General features: G+C 52.3%; 1 protein-coding gene across 1 annotated transcript in view; it reads right to left on the bottom strand.

Annotated features, from left to right (window-relative positions):
• The window catches only part of LRRC75A (leucine rich repeat containing 75A), a 58,128-nt gene extending 39,726 nt beyond the window's left edge, over positions 1–18,402 (bottom strand). Inside the window, exon 1 of the mRNA XM_010402635.4 lies at positions 17,553–18,402. Coding sequence (XP_010400937.3) covers positions 17,553–17,816 — 264 coding nt within the window. The 5' untranslated portion in view covers positions 17,817–18,402. The remainder of the gene's footprint in view (positions 1–17,552) is intronic.
• Positions 18,403–19,280: the final 878 nt, after the last annotated feature.

Raw genomic sequence — 19,280 nt, 5'->3', positions numbered from 1 at the left:
TAGAACCCTCCCAAGGAGAGTGATCCCACCAAGTTTTCCTCCTGCAAAGGGAAGAGGCAGAAAAAGCTGCAGGTCTAAGGAGGGTTTGAGCAAAGCACAACTGAGGGGTCACTCTTGCATCCCCTCAGTTCCCAGGAGCCAGTTCCACCCAGAGCCCCCCACATTCCCTGGCTAAAACCCAAAGAAAAAGGTTCATGCATCACCCCTGCACGACACCCACCCCGTTAACTCCAGTCTGGCTGCTGGGCCTCCCATTCACAGCTCTGCAGTGAAGCATTAAAAGAAAATATAACCAATTGAAGAAAATCTGCCATTTCCATCCTCCTGTGTCTGCCCAAAGAACTTCCTAGAGCATCCCAGATGCTGCCTGGAGTATCCAAACCACAGCTCAGGAGCAGAACTTCAAATTTATCATCCCTTTTGCCCTGTGACCTGTAGCTCTCAGGGCTGCAGAGGGAACTGCCCCAGCACGGGGCTGATTCCCAGGATCAGTCCCAGCCTCGACCACACTGTGCTGCCAGCTCCCAACTGCAAAAAAAACCCCAACTTATTTTCACTTGCAAAAGCCTTCTAGACCTCTGCTGGAAAATGGACTTGGAGGACAGGCTGCCTATTATCTCCTGTCAGGGAAGGAGCCAGAGCTGTCACCTAAGCTCAGTCTACTGTCATTCATATGATGATAGTGATTCATCCTACCCTAAGATAGCTGGGCTGACTCAGTCCCTGGATGAGGTTGTCTCTCTCAGTTACCTGCCAAGAAAAGCCCCTCCAATTAGCTGATCCTAGACATTCAATGTTGAGGCAACTGGAGCAGGAGAATCCCACTCGTGCTGCTCTCACCTTTGTTTTCCAGCACGGCAAGCGCAGAGCTCTGCGTGGTTTCTGTGCCCACTCTCCCAGCCAAAACCAGCCCCATCTGTTGTGCAGCTGATCACCCATCAATATCAGTCAGATTTTTATGATTTGCTTCAGGCCCCCATGGTTTTTTTGGAGGTAACCCAGGGCTCAGACAACTCTTGTCCTTGGAAGGTGACAGGAGATGCCCGATGGCCACTAAAGACTTTTATTTGTGCATGCAGCTCTTGTGCTCACAAGCAGTAAACACACACAGATCTCTGAAATAAGTATTTACAGGAACAAAAGAGAGAAGCAGAACTGGGGTCCTTGCAGGAAAGGGGAAGAGATTCCCAAGTAGAGGATGGCACTGTCAGACGGGGAGGAATCACTCGCCCTCATAATTTCCACTGCCTGTGAGAGACCGCCTCGGTGTCTGGGCTTGCAGCAAGTGAACGGCTCCTGGTACAAGAGCAGCATTCCAATCACACAATTCCCTGCTTGGAATCCCAGACCAGGCTCCCCACACCCACTCCAGCTGATGGGAGCTGTTGGATCAACACTGAGCCCACAAGCACTTGGTGCAATCTGCACCTCATCCCCACCTGCACCTACAGCATTCCACGAGCCAGACACCCCTTTTCTGCTGGGAAGAGTCCAAAAACCCTCCCTCGGATGGCCCAGCCTCAGCAATGAATCAAAGAGGCAGCAAGGCTGGTGCTGCCAGTCCATCCTCCCACCCCTCTGTCCTCCCCCGGGTGACTCCGTGTGCCAGCCACTCTCGTTAAGCCGTGGGAAAGGGGCACGAGTCTCACGGGTAATTCAGGTTCTGGAAGTTCAGGGAATTGGAAGGGAAGAAGGAAGAGGCAAGGGAAGGAGCAGGATTTGGCTGTGGAAAGCCCTGCATGGCAGCAGAACAGATGCTCTGAGCTGGGCCAGATGGTCCCCAGCTGCTGTCAGGCAGCCTCTGCCTGGGACAGCAAGAGGACATGGGATCCTCCCAGAGCTGAGGTTTGGCTGATGGGATGGAGGATGCAGGAAAGATCAGCCTCACCTGGCTCTGGTCTAACAGAGCAAATGAGAGACTGGGAGTCCTCACTTCTCACTCCTCCCTGCTCTAACCCAGCCACCTTCTCCAAATCACCCTCCCTTCACAATTAACACAACACTGCATGAGCTGCCAGGCTCTGCTTAGGAGGGAATCAGGATTTGTTGTCCTGGCCCAGCAGCTGTGACCACAAGAGACTTCAGGAGGAGGCCAGCGTGGGTCTCCTGATGTACAAAGGGTGAAAAGCCCTCTCTGAGCCCATCCTGATCTGCTGCTCCCAGGAGCAGGCAATCCCAGAACAGCCAAGTGAAACAACACATTTGCTTTTTTAACCACTCAAAAACGCTGCTTTTGATGGCCCCCCTTTGCCCTCCTCAGCCAGCAGAGCTGTTGCAATCCAACGATGGAGAAAGAAACTTGATAATTTCAGGGGATTGATAGGTGCAGCCAAAAATTCTGAGGTGGGGATTGCCCACACTTATCGGGGGGGGGGTTGTTTTGAGGCACAGCTCTGCCCAGCCCTGGGAAACATTCCCACACCATCCCAAGGCAGTGAAATTCCCAGAGAACCTGCAGCATCAATAATGATGTTCCTGTCTCACCTGGAAGCCTCCTGGCACGCCCACAGCAGCCAGAAGAAATCAATCCATTCCTGCACACACAATGAGAGGCTGCAACCCAAGAACTGCTGTCCAAAACCTGCTTCCATTTCCAAGCCCTGAGCTGATTATTATTGCATTAGCCACGAAGAGATGCATTGTTAACACTCAATGGATGCTAAACTTTGCTTCAAAGGGATGGAATTTCGGGGTGGGAGACTGGAGGAATGCTTTGGGATCCTTTAATAGGCGCTGGAATAAAACCTCAGATATTTCTGATACGGAAAATGAGCATCAGTGATTCCTCATCACAGCCCTCTGCCAGAGTTATTCAAGGGAAGTAATTGAAGGCATCTATGAGAGGCACAAATATTCAATTAACTCTCCAAGCTGGCTGCTGTGGAATAATGTGAGCATGACAAAAAGATAATTTAAGTGAACAAATTGCAGCTGACTCCCATAAAATCATGCCAAGCCTTTTTTTTTTTCTTTTTTTCTTTCTTTGGGCCATTTATACCATTGCAGGAGCAGAGGGAAAAAATGGGTTTGGATCAATAGCAATACCTGGATATATCAAAATCCAGGTATATCCCTGTTTTTTCATCAGCAAAAATAGTGGAATTACTCCTTACAGCTGGCTTGCTTCACTCAGCACAAGAATCTGGCTGAGTATGACAGCAGGAATTAAGAGATTTTGCAAGGTAAAAATGTAGAGGGAACAAGTTACAGAGAGATTTTAGCTCAAAGCAAAAGAGGAGGAAGTAGGGCTGAACTAAACATTGAAATAAAAGCTCCCTGACCCTTTTTTGCATTAAAATTTATCCTCAGGAACAGCCTATTCCATGAAACCACTTTGTACCTTCCCAACAGTTAAAAGGGAATTCCAGCAAAGGAGAAAAACCAACCCAATCCCACAGCACCAAACTCGTTTTCTGAATTAAGACAAAGCAACAGGAGTGGAATAAAAATAAAGGTTTCCCCAAGGAAGCCAGCATCACTCAAGTAATTAACATGGACAACATGAATTTCAATTCTTTCATTTGCAAATCCAGCATCTCCAGTTAATCTCGAGCATGGACAAAGTCCATTAATGAAGCAGATTCCTGTAATGGGATTCAAAGCAATGGCAAATCAATGCAGAAAAAAACTAGTGTGATTAAATAATCCACACTTTGCATAATAACACCAGTGCTGTGTGATGCTGCCTGGTTATGTGGAGACAAATCCCAGAGCAGCCCCTCCTGAGCAATCCCAGCAGAAATACCCAGCGAGAAAATCAGACTGAGGTGGGAAAACCACCCTGCTCAGGGGCTCTGGGGTGAAATCCATGAGCCAAGGGAAAATCTTCCTCACACTCCATGGAACCTCTCCTGGGCAGCCCCACAAACAGCTGGGAGTTCCCCAAGTAGCTGTTCAAAGAGTGAGGGGAGGTGATCTCCCTCAAAATCCTTTCTCAACCCCTCTGGTCTCACCCTGGGTGCCTGGCAGGGCCCTCCTCTCCAGGAGGTGCCAGTCCTGGAATTCAGCAGCCCCTGGCAGGACCTTTGCTGTGCCCTCCACTGCCAGCTGGGATGTATTTATTGACAAACACTGATCCCAGCTCGCCCTGTTTCACCAAACCACTGCCTTTCTTGTAATCTCTGATGTCTCCCCCTTGAACAAAAGGAGAAACTGAGTCACAGCAAGTTAAACCCCCATCCCCAAACTCACACTGCTGCCCTCACCATCCCCATTTCCAAACACCTTCAGCCGGGAGGCCACAACTCTGCTCTCCTCCTTCTCCTCTGGGATATCTCCTCTCAGGCTTGCCAAGTCAGAAAACCACTTAAATACCTGATTAACTACAAGCACATGTTTAAATCCCGCTGGGGCCAAGGGGGTTGGATTAGCAGAGCACTTAAAACAGAATTTGTTAAGCAAAACTTCTTTTTCCTCCACCCAATTCCCTTCACAGCGGCACAGGGAAGGACTGGGACACCCCAGAGTGAGATGCAGCTCAAGTGAGCACTGGAAGAAGCATTTTGCACAAAATCAGGGAATGAGATCCCAGGGAACACAAGCTGTGCCCTCGAGAGCTAGCCCAGAGCCAGCCAACCTTTCCAGTAAGTGCCATTAAGATCCTCCTCTTCATTTCACCACACTCCAGGCTCCAGAAAGGCCAGAGGGTGGTGGCTGAGCCTCAGTGATGGGACAGATTAACCCAAAAATGGCCTGAGAGCCCCCGTGCTTGGCTGACAAGAGAAATCCACCCCAGGTTTCCCCAGGGGTGCTGAACAGACACAGGCAATAAACAGCTTTGCTGCTGTGCCCTGTCCCTCCTGCCCTGTTTGTAGGGTCTGGGTCCTCTCCGAGGGGAAGGGGTGCTTTCAGCACCCCCAAACCCACAGGACCCCCACGCCAGGCAAGGAGAAGCAGGAGCATCCCTCCTGCTGGGACAGGCAGGATCACATCCAGTTTTCAGCAATAAAAGGTGTCAACCCACCACCCACCCCCCAACTAAAATCGAGTATTTCTGCTTTGTTTGACAGCCAGGGCCATTAAATTGCTGTTGTTGATATCCCATTTCCCAGCGGGGATGCCAGAGGATCTCGGGAGGATGAGACACAAAACACACCTTGGCCCAGGGGAGCTGTGCCAGGGAAATCCAGCCTGTGATGGATCTGTGGCCCGAGGGATGAGAAGGAGCCGTGAGCTGCCACTCTGGGCGATGAAAACCAGGCCTGGAGCTCACTTTGCAGGAGAGGGCTCCATGGAAAACCTGCTGCTCCCGCTGCTGAGTCACAGCTGCTGCGCAGAGTTCAGTGCAGGCTTTTCCTTCTCACCGCTCCCAGCCTGGAGTAGGAGTCTCCTGCCACCAGTGGCTTCCACCCAGCCCTCACTGTCGGGGTGAGGACCAAAAGACACCCAAGAACAAGGCAGAGAGCAGCTCTAGAGTGGGAATATCAGCAGAGCATCCATGTCTCCATGCCCTGGGCTATTCCCTTAATTCCTCACAATGTGACACCACCCCAGGAAGTGTCCCCAGAGAGAAGCCTGGAATGCCACCGGTAACAGAGCACCCTGCTAATCCCTCGTGCTTCCCCGTGGGTGGCTGAGCCTTCCTGGGAGCACCAATCTGGGTCCCATGGAATGCTGTGGCCACAGGATATTCCCACAGGTGCCGGAACAAAGCCTTGTGGCCTGCAGCTCCTACTCCCAGCTCCGGCACTGCAAGCCCAGAATATTTCTTTTCCAACTCCAAAATAGCCACCACTGATATTTTTTACACCAGCAGCTCCTCCTGAAGTGAACAGCAGAGGAAGGAGAACCCCAGAAGCTTTCAGGACCCAGAAACTCCTTAATCTCATTGCTCAGATCCAACCACGGGGCTGAATAATCCCTGAAAGCTGATGCGGGATGATGAGCTGAGCAAGAAGAAAAGCCAGGATGACCTCATTGTGCTGAGCCTTCCCTTCCCTGCTCCAGTCCCACTGAGACATCCACAACCCCGGGCTGGAATTCCTCAAATGGCCACGAGCAGCTGATTTCAATATCATTAAAACATGACTGGTTTTGAGCTGGTTTTAAAGCGGAGGAGCCACTGGTGTGTGGGGAATCAGAGATGTGGGTGAGCCACGGGGTGGCATTTAGCACTCAGTGACACCAATCCAGCCTCGGGACCAACCCCGAGCCAAGAAATGCCAAAAATTCATGCCAGGAAGGAAAATTCCCTTTTTGCAAGGCACGAAACAGGAAGAAAAAACCTTGGTTTTCTCTGAAGATCCCACAGGCTCATCCAAAATCACCTCTGACAAGTAAATAGGTTGGGAAAAGCTCTCTCTGAGAGCCAGGCTGCCAGGCAGACTCAATCTGTGTTATCTTTTCCCTTTTTACTTTATCTTCCCTGATGTGCCTGCTCAGGAAGAGATAAGGAGCAGCTGCTCGGAGCCCTGCTTATGGTTTTGCCACTTCTGTGCACTTCATTCCTGTTCCTGGGAATTCCCTGCTTCTCTTCCCCTTTGCCAAGGGGATGCTCAGCCTTTCTGCTCCTCCATTCCCTCTGCAAAACGAGCAGTACAGAAGCTTTTCCCGGTAAAGAATCTTGGAATCATTTAGGGTGGAAAAGCTCGAGTCCAACCACTATCTCACCTCTAAACCCCACATCCACACATCCCTTAAATCCCTCCAGGGATGGGGATTCCAGCATTTCTCTGGTGGGATAACCAGCATCCTGCTGGCTCTGGGATGGGTCAGTCAGAGCTGAAACATCCAGAGATGGAGCTCGGTCAGCGCTGGGTCCCACCAGGATTTCGCATGCGTCATTCCCATCCTCCTGCAATCAATGGAATGATCTCAGCCTGTGGGAATGGCACTGTATTCCTGCCTTTGGGAATATTCCAGACTCCTGTATTTTTGCCCTCCTCCAAAGGGAGGGCACACAAGCAAACACGAGTCCTTGAGGAAAATAAAGTTTGATTTACACGATGTGGCAACAGCAAGAGGTCTTTTTTTTAAAAAGACCTTTCAGGAGAGGAGTTTGGCTGATTTATTTTCATTGTGTTGGTGAACAACAGCTGACAGGCAAGAGATGAAAGCACCCCAAGCAGAGATTCCTCAGAATTTCAGGGAGTTCATCTCATCCGAGAACTGCTCCACATCTAAAAAAGGATGGAGGAGTTTCTCAGAGCCAAAACTCACACTGCACCGTGCCAGCTTCTCCATCCTCCTCCTCCTCCTCTGGACAGCACCAGGGTGGGAAGGAAAACAGAGGGAAAACCAAGCAGGAGTTCAGGAAAAGCACCGAAGCTGCTCCTGTATTGCAGTTCAGCCTTCCCACTGGATGACCAGTGCCATGGATTGGAAAGGCAGCTTTGGGACGTTCCTCCCCTGCCAAGAAATGCCAGGAATTCCTGCCTGGAAGTGGTACAGTTCCAGCAGCTGGTCCCCACGTGGGAGCAGGGCCGGGATGTGCTGGATGCCGCACACCCACGCCCGTGTTGTTTACAAGGCACTCAGGGCCTTTACAGGGATGCAGACATCCTAAAATCCAGGAAAACCTGGAGGCCTGGCAGCTCTTGGAGCTGCTGACACCTTTGTTCTACAGCAATGAGGCAAGAGAGAAGAATGCCATGGAAAGGACTGGATTTTTATACTGAAAAGGAGATGTGGGAGAGCAGATGTTGTGCACGTCCAGCTGAGACACTTCTATCCCTTCCCAAATCCACAAATCTTGCAAAGACTGGCTTGGCTTGGAAGGGACCTAAAAATTCATCTCATTCCACCCCCTGCCATGGGCAGGGACACCTTCCACAGACCAGGATGCTCCAACCTGGCCTTGGACACTTCCAGGGATGGGGCAGCCACAGCTTCTCTGGGCACCCTGTGCCAGGGCCTCCCCACCCTCACAGGGAGGAATTCCTTCCCAATATCCCATTTAAATCTCCCCTCTGTCAGCCTGAAGCCATGGCAGCCTGTTTGCATCACCCAGCTTGGTGATACTTTGTGGTTTTGGGGTACCTGGTGAAGAGTTCCACCTCTAACCCAAAGAGAGGATGAAAAGCAGAGTCTCAAACTCAGCGGGGACAGCAGGAACAGCTCCACACCTGCAACCACCAGGGTCCTGCTGAATGCTCTGAATTCCCCTCCAAAGGCACCCCATGCAGTCCAGCTGTATCCATCCCATCCCTGCTCCCTGGGCAGGCACTCTGTAATCCCATTAAACAGCCTGACAGCTCGGGAACGGCACACACGCAATAAAACCTCGACTTCGGCCTCTGGAGGAGAGGCTGCCACGTGGCCCGAGGAAGGGAACTGCTGGGATGAGGTTTTCCTCTCAAAACACCCACAGAAAAATGGGGAAGGGAATGGATGAGACCATCAGCCTGGGGAAATTATCCCAAATTTTTCAGGGTGGCTCAAAAGCCTCCCATTTCCCATCCTGAGACTCAGTCAGTGCTGTGCTCTACATCAGAGGGAACTGGGAACCTTGTCCCTGATTTATATCAACAAAGGAAAGTCAGTTTTGGGGATTAAAGGAAGAAATGAAGCCTTTCCCATGTTTTATGCCATGCTTGTGTGTTTTGATTTGCAGCATCAGATTTTTAGATCTGGTATTCGGTATTTTGGTTGGAAAATAAAATCTTTGTAGAAAGTTTTCATAGTGACTTCCCTGTCTGGCCCCAGGGGATTTGGATGCTCCTTTGAGGATCCACCTTGGCATGTGCCTCCAAACTGGAGGGATGTGAGGTGGGATCCTCCCAGCTGGGTCAGTCTCTCCAGAGCAACCCAAAAGTAAAGGGTTTGGGCTCATCAAAGTGACCAGGAAATGCCCAAACTTGCTGAGGAAGAATTAAGGAATGGGCTGTCCAAGGATTCAATTCAGTGACATTAAAATTCAATTCATGCTGCTCTATAAAATAGCTTTAAACATTAAAATACACTCACTTCAAACCACCCAGATTTCAAACCAACAATTTAGGGTGACGCCAACCTCTGGTCAGGCTTTAATACTAAAATTTTATGATTTATTTCATTTTAAAGAGCTCCTGTTAGCCCAGGTAGGCAGGACACAGCTGCCAATGATTTTAGGGAAGTCACTGTTAAAAACACAACCAGAAAAGAGTGAAGTGCAAACACAGCTTTTGGGAGGGTCTGGTTCTCTCACGTGGACAAAGAAAACATCTTAATTTCAGTTAATTCAAAGGTTGCACTCCATGATCTTTTCCAACCTGAATGATTCTAATTCACTTAGTCCAGTTTAACACTGAATTCCAGAAATGAAAAAATCAGGAGTACAAAGGAGAAATGCACATTTTCCAATCTGCAAGTAAAACTGCAACCTGAGAGAGCAAGATCTGTAATTATGGTGACCAGAAGTGTAATTCATGATGCACAATTAATTCTCCACTTAATGAATCAACCAGTTTTAAATGCCAAATGTGTTTTGAGACATTTGCTTTGTCTGCTGTCTTATCCAGCATATTTTGAGTTTATTAACTGATCAAAGACCATTCAAAACCACTTTTCTGCTCTTTCAGTTTCTTTCATTTCTATGTAACTCGAGCCAGAGATACGAAAGGATCAATTATTCCTGTAAACCCCAAATTCACCATTTCCCACCAGAATAAAAACACACAAATTTTCTCACCCAGCCACACAGCTGCCTAAATAAATGTCCCCAGATACACCAGGCTCCCTCCTCAGGAAAGGAAGTATCCAATTACACCGAGCAGGAGCAGCTTTTTACAACCAAACAGGAAAACATCCTCTTTCTTACAGAATAAACCCCCCAAAAAAATCCTACCCACAAAAAACTGGCTGCTTAAATCAAGATTTAAACCACAAAAAAACGGCTGCTTAACTGGAGATTTAATCCAATCCTGGATGATTTTGGCTGGATGTAAATCATGGGTGTAGGTCATTCACACTCTCATCCCAAATTGCTTCTCTGCAAGCCCAGCAAGGCCACAGAGACATTTGGGAGCAAGATTTCCCCCAAATCCCTTCTTCTTCCAGTGCTGGAACAGAGAGAACTGTATCCAAATTGATGGATAAATGGAAATACATGGCAGGATTCCAGGATGAACCAAGGCTTTGGGGCTCTTTGGGCAGGTTCCAGTCCTGTTTCTGCAGAGATCTGGGCTCCACTGCCCTGATTTTGGGGAGCTCAGGCTGAACCAGGGCTTGGGGTTTGTTCAACACCAACCAAACCTGGGCTAGACGCTGCAGCAGCTTCGATTCATCCCTCGTGCAGGGAATTGGGGCTCTTTTATCGAGGTCCAAACCCCCACACCTCCTGTATTCCAATTCCCTCTGGAGGTGGGGATGCCCCAAATCCCAAAGCTGTCCCCTCAAGGAGCTCTGTGCTCCGTGGGAACGGGGACAGAGGTGTCCCAGGAAAAGCCCTCAGCACATCCCCGGCCAAAACAACCATTTCCCACTGCAGGCTGCTCTCCTTCCTCAGCAGCCTTCGCTTTCCCCTGCTGGGATTTCATTCCTGTGCCAAGATCCCGGCCTTGGGGAGGGTGGGGGTGAAGGAACAGCCCTGCAGAACAAGGCGGGAATTAAATATTCCCAGCTCCAGAGTGGGCTCAGTTTAAGCATCTCCTGGGACAGGGGAAGAGGCAGCTCTGGGAATTTCCCAGCCATGGGATTGGGGCTCCCAGGCACAGATTGGCTCAAAGCCTTGTGCCTTTCCATCAGGAAAATCCAGGGAATCTCTGCACTAAGAGAGAAGGTGGCACAGGAACCACTCAAGGAGGTTTCAGTATCGTGTTTTCCAAGCTCGTCCTTGGAGTGGGAGGAAGGGACAGGCAGAGCTCGCTCACCTCGGTGTGTTTTGCATGCTGGGAGTTAGAAAACAGAACTTCGCCTCCCACAGAGCTGCAGGTCCTGTCCCTCACATCCATTTCCTCATTTTCTGTGGCTAAACAGAAAGCAAGGAGCTGAAAAACCCAGGACACAAATCCCCATCCTCCAAAAAAACCCACATGCTCCAGGCTCTTGCTCCAGGCTCCTGCTCCAGGCTGGTCTCTCATTAACCAACCTTCATTCCAACACAAGTGCTGTTAGAATTGGAATTAATATTCCAGTGCCCCACTGAAATCTCCTCCAAATGCAATCCCTGAGCACTCATGGATGCTGCACTGGAATGGGCAGCGCCAGTAGGAGCAGGGAAAGGCCTGGAAAGCTGCTCAGAAACAAATCCCACAGGCAGAGGGGACATTAAGGGACTGAGATCAGCAGCCAGCAGCAGGATCCAGTGCTGGGAAGGAGCAGACCTCGAGGAAAACCTCCATGGGCCAACAAGGATTTTGGAACCATTGGAAAACGCAGAAATATCTCATAAAGAAATTCCCCCAGCAATATCAAACCTGAGCCCTGCTCTGCAAAGCAGGACAGCCAGAACTCTGGGAAGATTATTGGGATATAAAGAGGCCCTAAGGAATGAGATATCCACTGAGATACCCAAAGGCACGAGGAGGAAGGCAGCTCCCACCCCTTGGCTCTCTCCGGAGCTGGCGAAGCTCAAAGCCTCCTCGCACAAAGGAAGTGCCTCTGACTTTGAAAGACACGAAGTCTGAAAGATAAAGAGTCTTGAAAAGATCTGAGAACTCTGGAAAGCTCTAAGCAGTTCCTGCTCTCCAAGCAGCAAGGTCAGAGCTGGGAATAATTGGAGCTAAAACCTTCGGCTTGGAGAGGAATGAAAGGACAATTTGCTTTTCCTTTTAGAGGCAAGATGAAATTCACCATGCAGTGATCTTTCCTCCAAAATTTGAAAGAGAAGGAGGCTGAGACACACACGCAGAAAGAGAAATGGAATCAGGCATTAAATCATATTAGGCTTTTGGCCAGGACCTGAAGATGTTGAATACTAAAGAAATTCCACATCCCTTGTAGGAGAACGAAATGAATATTAATATAGAACCACCTCCCTTAGCTAAGAGCAGGCCAGAGCCACAAATCCCCCAACACATCAAACCCTAAAGCTCCAATACTCTGAATTTCAGGTGCATCATCCCCCACTCCTGCCCCCCAAGCCCCCTGCACAGCAGCACAGCCCAGATGCCAGCGCTGGGATGTGCAGGGAGGGCTCTGCCCACACAGCCGTCACACCCACGCGCTGGCAGGGAGAGGAGACATCCTCACACTCTGGGCTTTCACAGTCTGAAGCAAGACAAAAAGGAAAAGAGGAAAAATAAAATTAAAAAAAGGTGCATGCCAGGCTGGCTGCAGGGCTGGAGCCCCAAGCTGCTGCATTTCACTTCAGGTGTGAAAACAGCAGAGCCTGGGGGGGAAAAAAGACACATTCCTGCAATTATATAAACAGAGAAAGTGCTGAGCAGGGGCTGAGTGTAACAACAACCATGAACTTCTGCCAGCTCTGAGATTTCTGCCTGCAGTGAGGGCACAGGCAGGAGCTCATTCTCTCTTCCAGATGCCCACAGCACACAGCCCAGCCTAACCCAGCCCAACCCAGCCCAGACTAACCCAGCCCCCACTTTATGATTATCCCCCCTCTCCCTGCCAAGACACATTTCCCCCAGGAGCAGCAGCAGCAGTCACCACCTTCCCGGGGGTTCATGACATCCAAGGCTGCCTGGACAAGCAGGCACAGGACACATCCCACTGGGGATGGGAAGGGAGCAGCAGGATGGGAAGAAGGCAAAGATGCTGCAAGGGAGCAGCAGGGCAGGGTTTGGGAGCACGGAGGGAACAGCAGAGACCCTGTTTGGAGCAGGAGACGCCCCACCACTGCCAGGAGCGTTTGTTGTTAATACCTCCAGCAGCCTAAGGGTTAAAAAGAATTGTGGGGAGCGCTGGTGGGGTTTCATCAGCAGCTTGAAGCAGAGGAAATGAGTGTTCACCCCAAAGCCACCCCCTCTCAGAGCAGGGTTACCCAACTTCCACCCTGCGGTGCCCGGCGCTGCAGCCAGGGCAGCTCCCTCCCTCTGCCCAGCCTCACTTGAGGAAAAACAATCCCAATCCTGCAAAACTCCTCATCCCTGTCTTCTGCTGGCTGGGAGGAGCCCAGAGACCCCAGGCTGGATCACCTCTGGTGCATCAGCTGGTCTGAGCAGGCAGGAGAAGGGACCAGGAATTCACTTGTGGGGCAAACACAACAGTGCTGAGCTCCTCCAGCATTCCTGGAACACAGGATGGGTTCCATGGGAATGCTGCTCCAGGGCCAGGAGCAAGCACACAGTGGTAGCAGAGTCCAGCCACGAGTCTTTTTAATGTTTCCACGCAGCTCTTGTGTCTCAAAGGAGTCACAGGAGCCCCAAGTGAGCTGTCTCCATCAGTATATTTAATTTTTTTTTGGTGTTTTACCATTCCCACTGGCCAAGCCCCCTCTTACAACGAAGATATCCATCATTAATTAATTAAACATCCCTGTGCCACACAGTTCCCAGGCCCTGCTCAGGCTGTGCCTTGTTCCCCACAGCTTCGGCTGGAGAATCCAGGGCTCAGCCTCAGGTGGGGCAGGGGGACACCTGCACCCACAGCAGTTTGTGGGATGTTTGTGGGATAAACCACAGGGATCACGGGCTGGATCACAGCCAGGAGGGGGCTGCCACAGGCTCTGCACGGCTTGGTCGGCACAGAGCTCATTTGCTCCCAGCCCTTTCCTGCAAATGGGATTTTTTGGTGGTGTTTTTGCCCATTTGGGGCCCTGACCCCTCTCCCCTGCCCTCCACACCCCAGCAGTGCCCACCCCAGGCTGGCACAGCAGAGAATCCACGTTCCAAGTGCTGCAGCTCTGCCACACCTTGGACCTTCTCATTTGGCCTCAGCACCCAGGGATTTATTGCCACACTTTGCTTCCTTTTCCCCTTTTCCCCATTTAATCCCTGGAACTGCTGCTCACCTGCCCTGTGCAGAGGATGCTCAGATTTGCTGGATTCCTCCTCCTCCCCTCTCCCACCAGCCCCCAGAGCAGCAGCAAAAGCTCCACGTCGAGCCATAACCAATGGCAAATTCCTGGAGCGCAACGTAATGTGCTGGGAAGCGCTTCCCCGTTTCACTTGGGAAAAGCGATCCCATTTGGCAGCAGGGAGGAGGAAAACACGCTTTGTTTTACAAATCCTCTCCCCAGCAGGAGAGACACTCCCAGAATTTAATATACTGACACTGCTTGGCTGCCTCAAGCACTGAAACTCAAGAGTATGGAGGGGGAAAAAAAGAAGAGTAAAAATAAAAGTGCCACGCTCTGTAACGTTAAAACCTATCCTGCTCTGCAGCTGGTGGTACTGGGAATAGTGGGGCTGGAATTCTCCCACCTGGATCGAGTGAAGGGTCTGGAATGGATTCCCATGGCTCAAGTGCTGGACATGCTGAATGAATTCGTTTTGTAGCCTCTCCCTGCAGCAGCTCCTTGTTGGAAAGCAGAGAAGATGCTGCCAGGTAAACCTAGGAAGTCACTTCATACAGATAAATTCCAAGTTATTCCATGCAGGAATTACTTCCATGGAAGGCCAGAGGCTCCCTCCAGGTGACCAGCAAGCCTGAACTCCAGCCTCAATCAAATTTTAATTCTTTCAGTGTCTTTCCACTGCATTTAAGTGCCAAAAGCATCCTCCCTCTGCAGCACCGTGGGGATGGCTCAGGGGAAAACACCTCAGCCAAGGAGAGCAGCAGGCACTTGTTGGGATTTCGGGGATTTGGATTTTGCAGTGTGGGGTTTGGACTCCAGAGCAGAAAGAAGGAAAAAGAAATGAGGATCTGTGTCCCAGGAGCTCGATGTTAAATCAGCCTGGCTGTGCCAGAGGAGCACAAACCCTTTGGAATGGCTGCTGGCAGCAGGAATAACAGGAGTGTTATTTTGAGGGCAGGCAGTGGGATCAAATTGCCTCCACACCAGAGACCACTGCTGACCTCTGTGAGAAGCAAAGTCTGTCTGCTGTTCGTGCTTTTTATCGTTTTAAACAAAAAAAAATCACTTTGTATCTCAGTATTTTAGAGTTGTTTGCAACCCTCAGGCGTTCCCAGGAACACAAATTAATCCTTACAAGAGCCTAGAAGGAAAACAGCATCGCTCCAACCTCAGGGGAGGGAGAAGGATGGATAAATTTGGAGAAATCCTAAAGGCCACAGTGGACATTGGTGTCAGTGGAGGGGCTGGGTTAGGGTTTAAAATTCAGGATTGCAGCCTTGCCCTGATTATCACACACAGCTTTTGTGGGAGCAGGCAGGAAAAAGCCCCCCCAGCCTTGTCTTGCAGGATGTCATGGCATGGAGACCTGAAAAGACAGAGATTTTCACCTCTGGCCATGTGCTCATCCTGCTCCAAAAAAAACGATGGAGCCCCTCCACAGGCAGGGATGCTGTCCCCCACCCCTCAGCAGCACGCTGGGCTGGCCTCAAAGCCTGCTGAAGTCAGTGGAAAGGCTCCCAGTGACCTAAATGCCTGGGATTAAAAAAATTCTCAGCTGAGAGCTGGGCACCAGGTCACTGGGTTTGTCAGGAATACCCCAGTTTTGCTGGAAAACCCTTGGTTTTACAGTAGCAACTACACAGAGCAGCCACAGACACCCTAAAAATGGCTCAGGGAAAAAAAAATCTCTGCCCCACCAGGCTCATCCATCCACCCCTTTCCAAAGGGGGAAGCTCATCCTTCCCCCCAAATCCTCACTTTCAGGCTGAGATACTCCAAGAGCTCAGCTCTGGAAAGCTCCTGCCAGAGTGGGAACAACCCAAGTGGCCCCTTGGAGCCACCAATGCCCCTCTAAAACATCTCCTCCCCAAATCCAGCTGCTGGAAAACCACCCAGCAGGCAGGATTTGTTCAGTGGGGCATCCCACATTCCCTCCCTGGAGGCAGGGAATAAAACCACCTCATTAAAAACCTGCCTGGAGTCTATTATAGTATCTGGGACAAAGCGTTCTCTATTTTGACACTCTAAGATTTATTTTATCAGAGCAAGCTCTTCAGAGACACTCACTGCCAGAGATGTACCTGACTCTAACAGGTTCCTTGCTTCCCCCAGCAGTTTAAGATGAATTTTTAGCTTTTTCTTCCCCTCTCCAGCAACCAGGGTTCCCCCGTGGTCAGGTTTGTCATTAGGGCATCCACAGTGACCCAGCCCAGCTCCCTCACTCTGCACTATCAGAGGGTGAGGACAGACCTGAGAAAAACCAGTCTGGAGCCAGGGAGAACTTGGGAGTGATTTGTGGCATTTCCCAGGCCCCAAGGTTTATTTTTTGGGGAGGTGTTTGAGATAAACACCCTCTAAAATTAGCACCTGTCCTTCTGCCAGCTCCAATGGGCTGCGGCAGCGGTAAAGATTTGGCGTGGCTGAGAGGGTGCAACATTTGGGCTCTGATCTGCTGCCCAACTCTACCCCCACAGCCACACAGATCCCAAATGGAGAAGTCTTTGTCCCAAGGAATTGTGTCCCCAATTCCCAGAGAGGCGGCACGTTCACCTCAGGAAAAGTATTTTATCCCAAAGTTGAAAGTGGTGAGAGTTTTCCATAAAAAACCCACCACAAATCATGTGAAACAGTTCAGATTTCTCAGCTGGGTTGCTCCAAAGATCATCCTAAACCTGCTGGGCATAGGGATAAATGGAAGTGGGCTGAATGGATCAGGGACATGCCCCAAACTACACATCCACTCGCTAAAAAGTTACCTGGGCCAAAAGATGGGGGAGGAAAAAATGCTAACAGCAAATCCCAAACACAAAATCCCAAAAGAAAACCAGACTGGACCAGCTGTGCTTTTCCATGGCCAGACCATAGGGCAAGAAAGCAGCTCCCGATGCCCAGCAGAGACCTGAGCAACTTTTCCCCAGCTGGCAGAACTGGTTACACCGAGCTGGAAGATGGATCTGCTTTGGGTTTGCATGGAAAACTCGCTGTTCCCCAAAGCCCTGCGCACCCCAGAGCCTTGAAAACGCCCAGCACTCGGGTGGCTTTTATCAGCAGAAAAGATTAAATGCTAATTTGCCTTTTCTGTTTGCTCACAGCAACTTTCCATCCTGTTGCTTCCCAGCTAATGCCCAGCTCAAACAGATTTCTCAAGGCAAAAGGTCTCGGGCACCCTACAATTAATTCCCCACTCCCCCAGAGCGTCTCGTTTCTCCCAGTCAACACCAGCAAAACTCCACCACGCGATTGTTGGCGTCAAAAAGAACGAGATAAAAAAGCAACGCTGCCAACTCTGGCTGCTTCTGAGCCAGGAGGAAAAGAGCTGATTCTCAAAAGCTGCCAGCTCCAAACTGCCTCGGCGCTTTTACGGAGCTGCTCGAAACACCAAACTTTTGGAAAGTTGAGTGGGAACCACCTCGAGTAAGCTAGAAATCCCAGAGCTGTCGGCGCCAGCGAGGAAGGCAAGGAGGGAAAAATGCACCCGGCAGGGTTTCCTCGCTGCAGACAACGCGCAGCACCTCCCCGGGGGTATTTCCCCCTCTCTGACACCGTGACCACCCCGCAGCTCCTCTGCCACTTCCCCAAAATGACGCCACGAGAGTCAGACCCGCAAAAGCGGAGCGTGGCCCCTGCTTGGGCTTCCCACAAAGCAGGATAGGTCGCTCCCACACTTTTCCCCCTCACCGCAGCCGCCCTCCCTCTGGAGGAACCCGCCCATCCTCACCTGCCGCAGGTTCTTCAGCAGCTCGGTGGCCTCCTCCTGCTTGCCCTGCTTGACCAGCAGTAGCATGTCCTGGATCATGCAGATCCGCCGGTGGTACGGGGGCAAGCTGCCGCCAGCCCCCTTCCCGAACTTCTCGCCGGACTTCACCACGAGGGAAGCGAGGAAATCGCCCCTTTCCCTGGGGGCCGCCTTCTTGCGGTGGTGGCCCGGGGGGCTCTCCCCGGCGCTGCCCGGCTGGCAGCCCTTGGTCTGCTTCGTGCCCATGGCCAGCGGCTCCCGCAGCCCGGCGGCTGCATGCAAAGGGACGGTGGCGAGGCTGGGGGGGCACAAGGGGGGCACAGGGGAGTGGAGGGAACGCACGAGGGGTTAGGAGCGCACAAAGGGGTTTGGGGGATGCACAAAGGGTTGGGATGCGCGGGAGGTCCCGAGGATGCCCGGGAGCTCCGGGGGGGGTGCGGGATGGGGCCGGGGGGGGTTCAGCAGAGGGGTCGCTGCCAGGCGGCGGGGCGGCTCCGCTCCCGCAGGCGGAGGATGGGGCGGCTGCGCCCGGCCGGGAGGAGCCGCGGCTCGGCCCCTCGGCTCCGCTCCATCGCCGGGAGAGGCAGAACCGCCGGATCCGGGCAGCTCCGGGCGCTGCGAGCGGCGGTGCCTCGGCGAAGCGGCGGCGGCTCTTCCGCGCAGCCTCCTCCCGGTGCCGAAGGGTCCCCCGGGGGCTCCCCCGGGTGCGGGGGGCGGTGGCCGCGGCCTGGGGGCAACTGTTGCGCTCAGGGGGCTCCCCCGGAGGCGGCGCGGCGCTGCTCGGCTCGGCCCGGCCGGCTCGGGGTGCTCAGAGCGGGGAGAGCCGGGGGAGGGCCGGGGGCGGGCACCGTGCACCGAGGCAGGGCTTGCGGAGGAAGCCGCAGCCGGACGGGGCTCGTCCTTCCTTCCCCGCGGGTTGGGGGCTCTGCACGCCCCGCAGGGGATGCTCCGGGCGGGGGGAGCGGGGATGGGACCGGGCAGGGAGCGGGGCCGGGCTGCGGCGGCTCCCCCGAGGCGGCCGGGGGCATCCCCGCCGGGGGTTCCCGGGGAGGAGCACGGAGGGATTCCCGCTGGAGCCTCATCGCCCCGGGGGATTTGCAGGCGTTTGGCTGTGCCCGCGTCCCTCGGGGGTGTGTTTTGAGCAGGGGGGGTCCCCCCGCTGTCCCCTGCGGGTGATGCTGGCGCTCCATCCTGCCACCCCGAGCCTGGCTGCTCGTGCACCTGCTCACCTCCCTCACCTCCAGCCCTGTGCCCAGCTGGAAGTCACCACCTGTGCCGAGCCCAAAGCCCCCTCCCCGTCCCCATCCACATCCAGCGCTTCCAACCCTCCCTTGCACGTGCTGCTCCTTCCAGCAGCTCCCCAGCCAATATTCCATCTCTCCTTATCTTGCAGGGCTCAGGGCACGGATTAAAGCTCTTGGATAAAGGTCACGGGGAACAACTCCTCCAGCCAGGCTCCGCTCACCTGCTGCAGGACGCAGATTGCTCCAGAAGAACCTGGGAGGGATCAGCTTTGCAATGATGAGGCCCCAGCAGTGGCCTCAGACCCTCTCCTGATGTGATGAGAGGATGTTTTTCAACACAGAAAGGCTTTGCAACTGTTTTATAAAGAATCCCAAAGCAACCAGGGAGATGTTTTTGCCTCCTCTGCATCCCGTGCAGCTGGACATCCACAAACACACAAATTCCATGTTATGTTGATGGATAAAA

This window comes from Corvus cornix, chromosome 19 (assembly GCF_000738735.6).
Source record: "Corvus cornix cornix isolate S_Up_H32 chromosome 19, ASM73873v5, whole genome shotgun sequence".
NCBI classification, from domain to species: Eukaryota; Metazoa; Chordata; class Aves; order Passeriformes; family Corvidae; genus Corvus; species Corvus cornix.
Note: the sequence above shows the minus strand (reverse complement) of the source record. Positions and strands in the feature narration are given on the sequence as shown.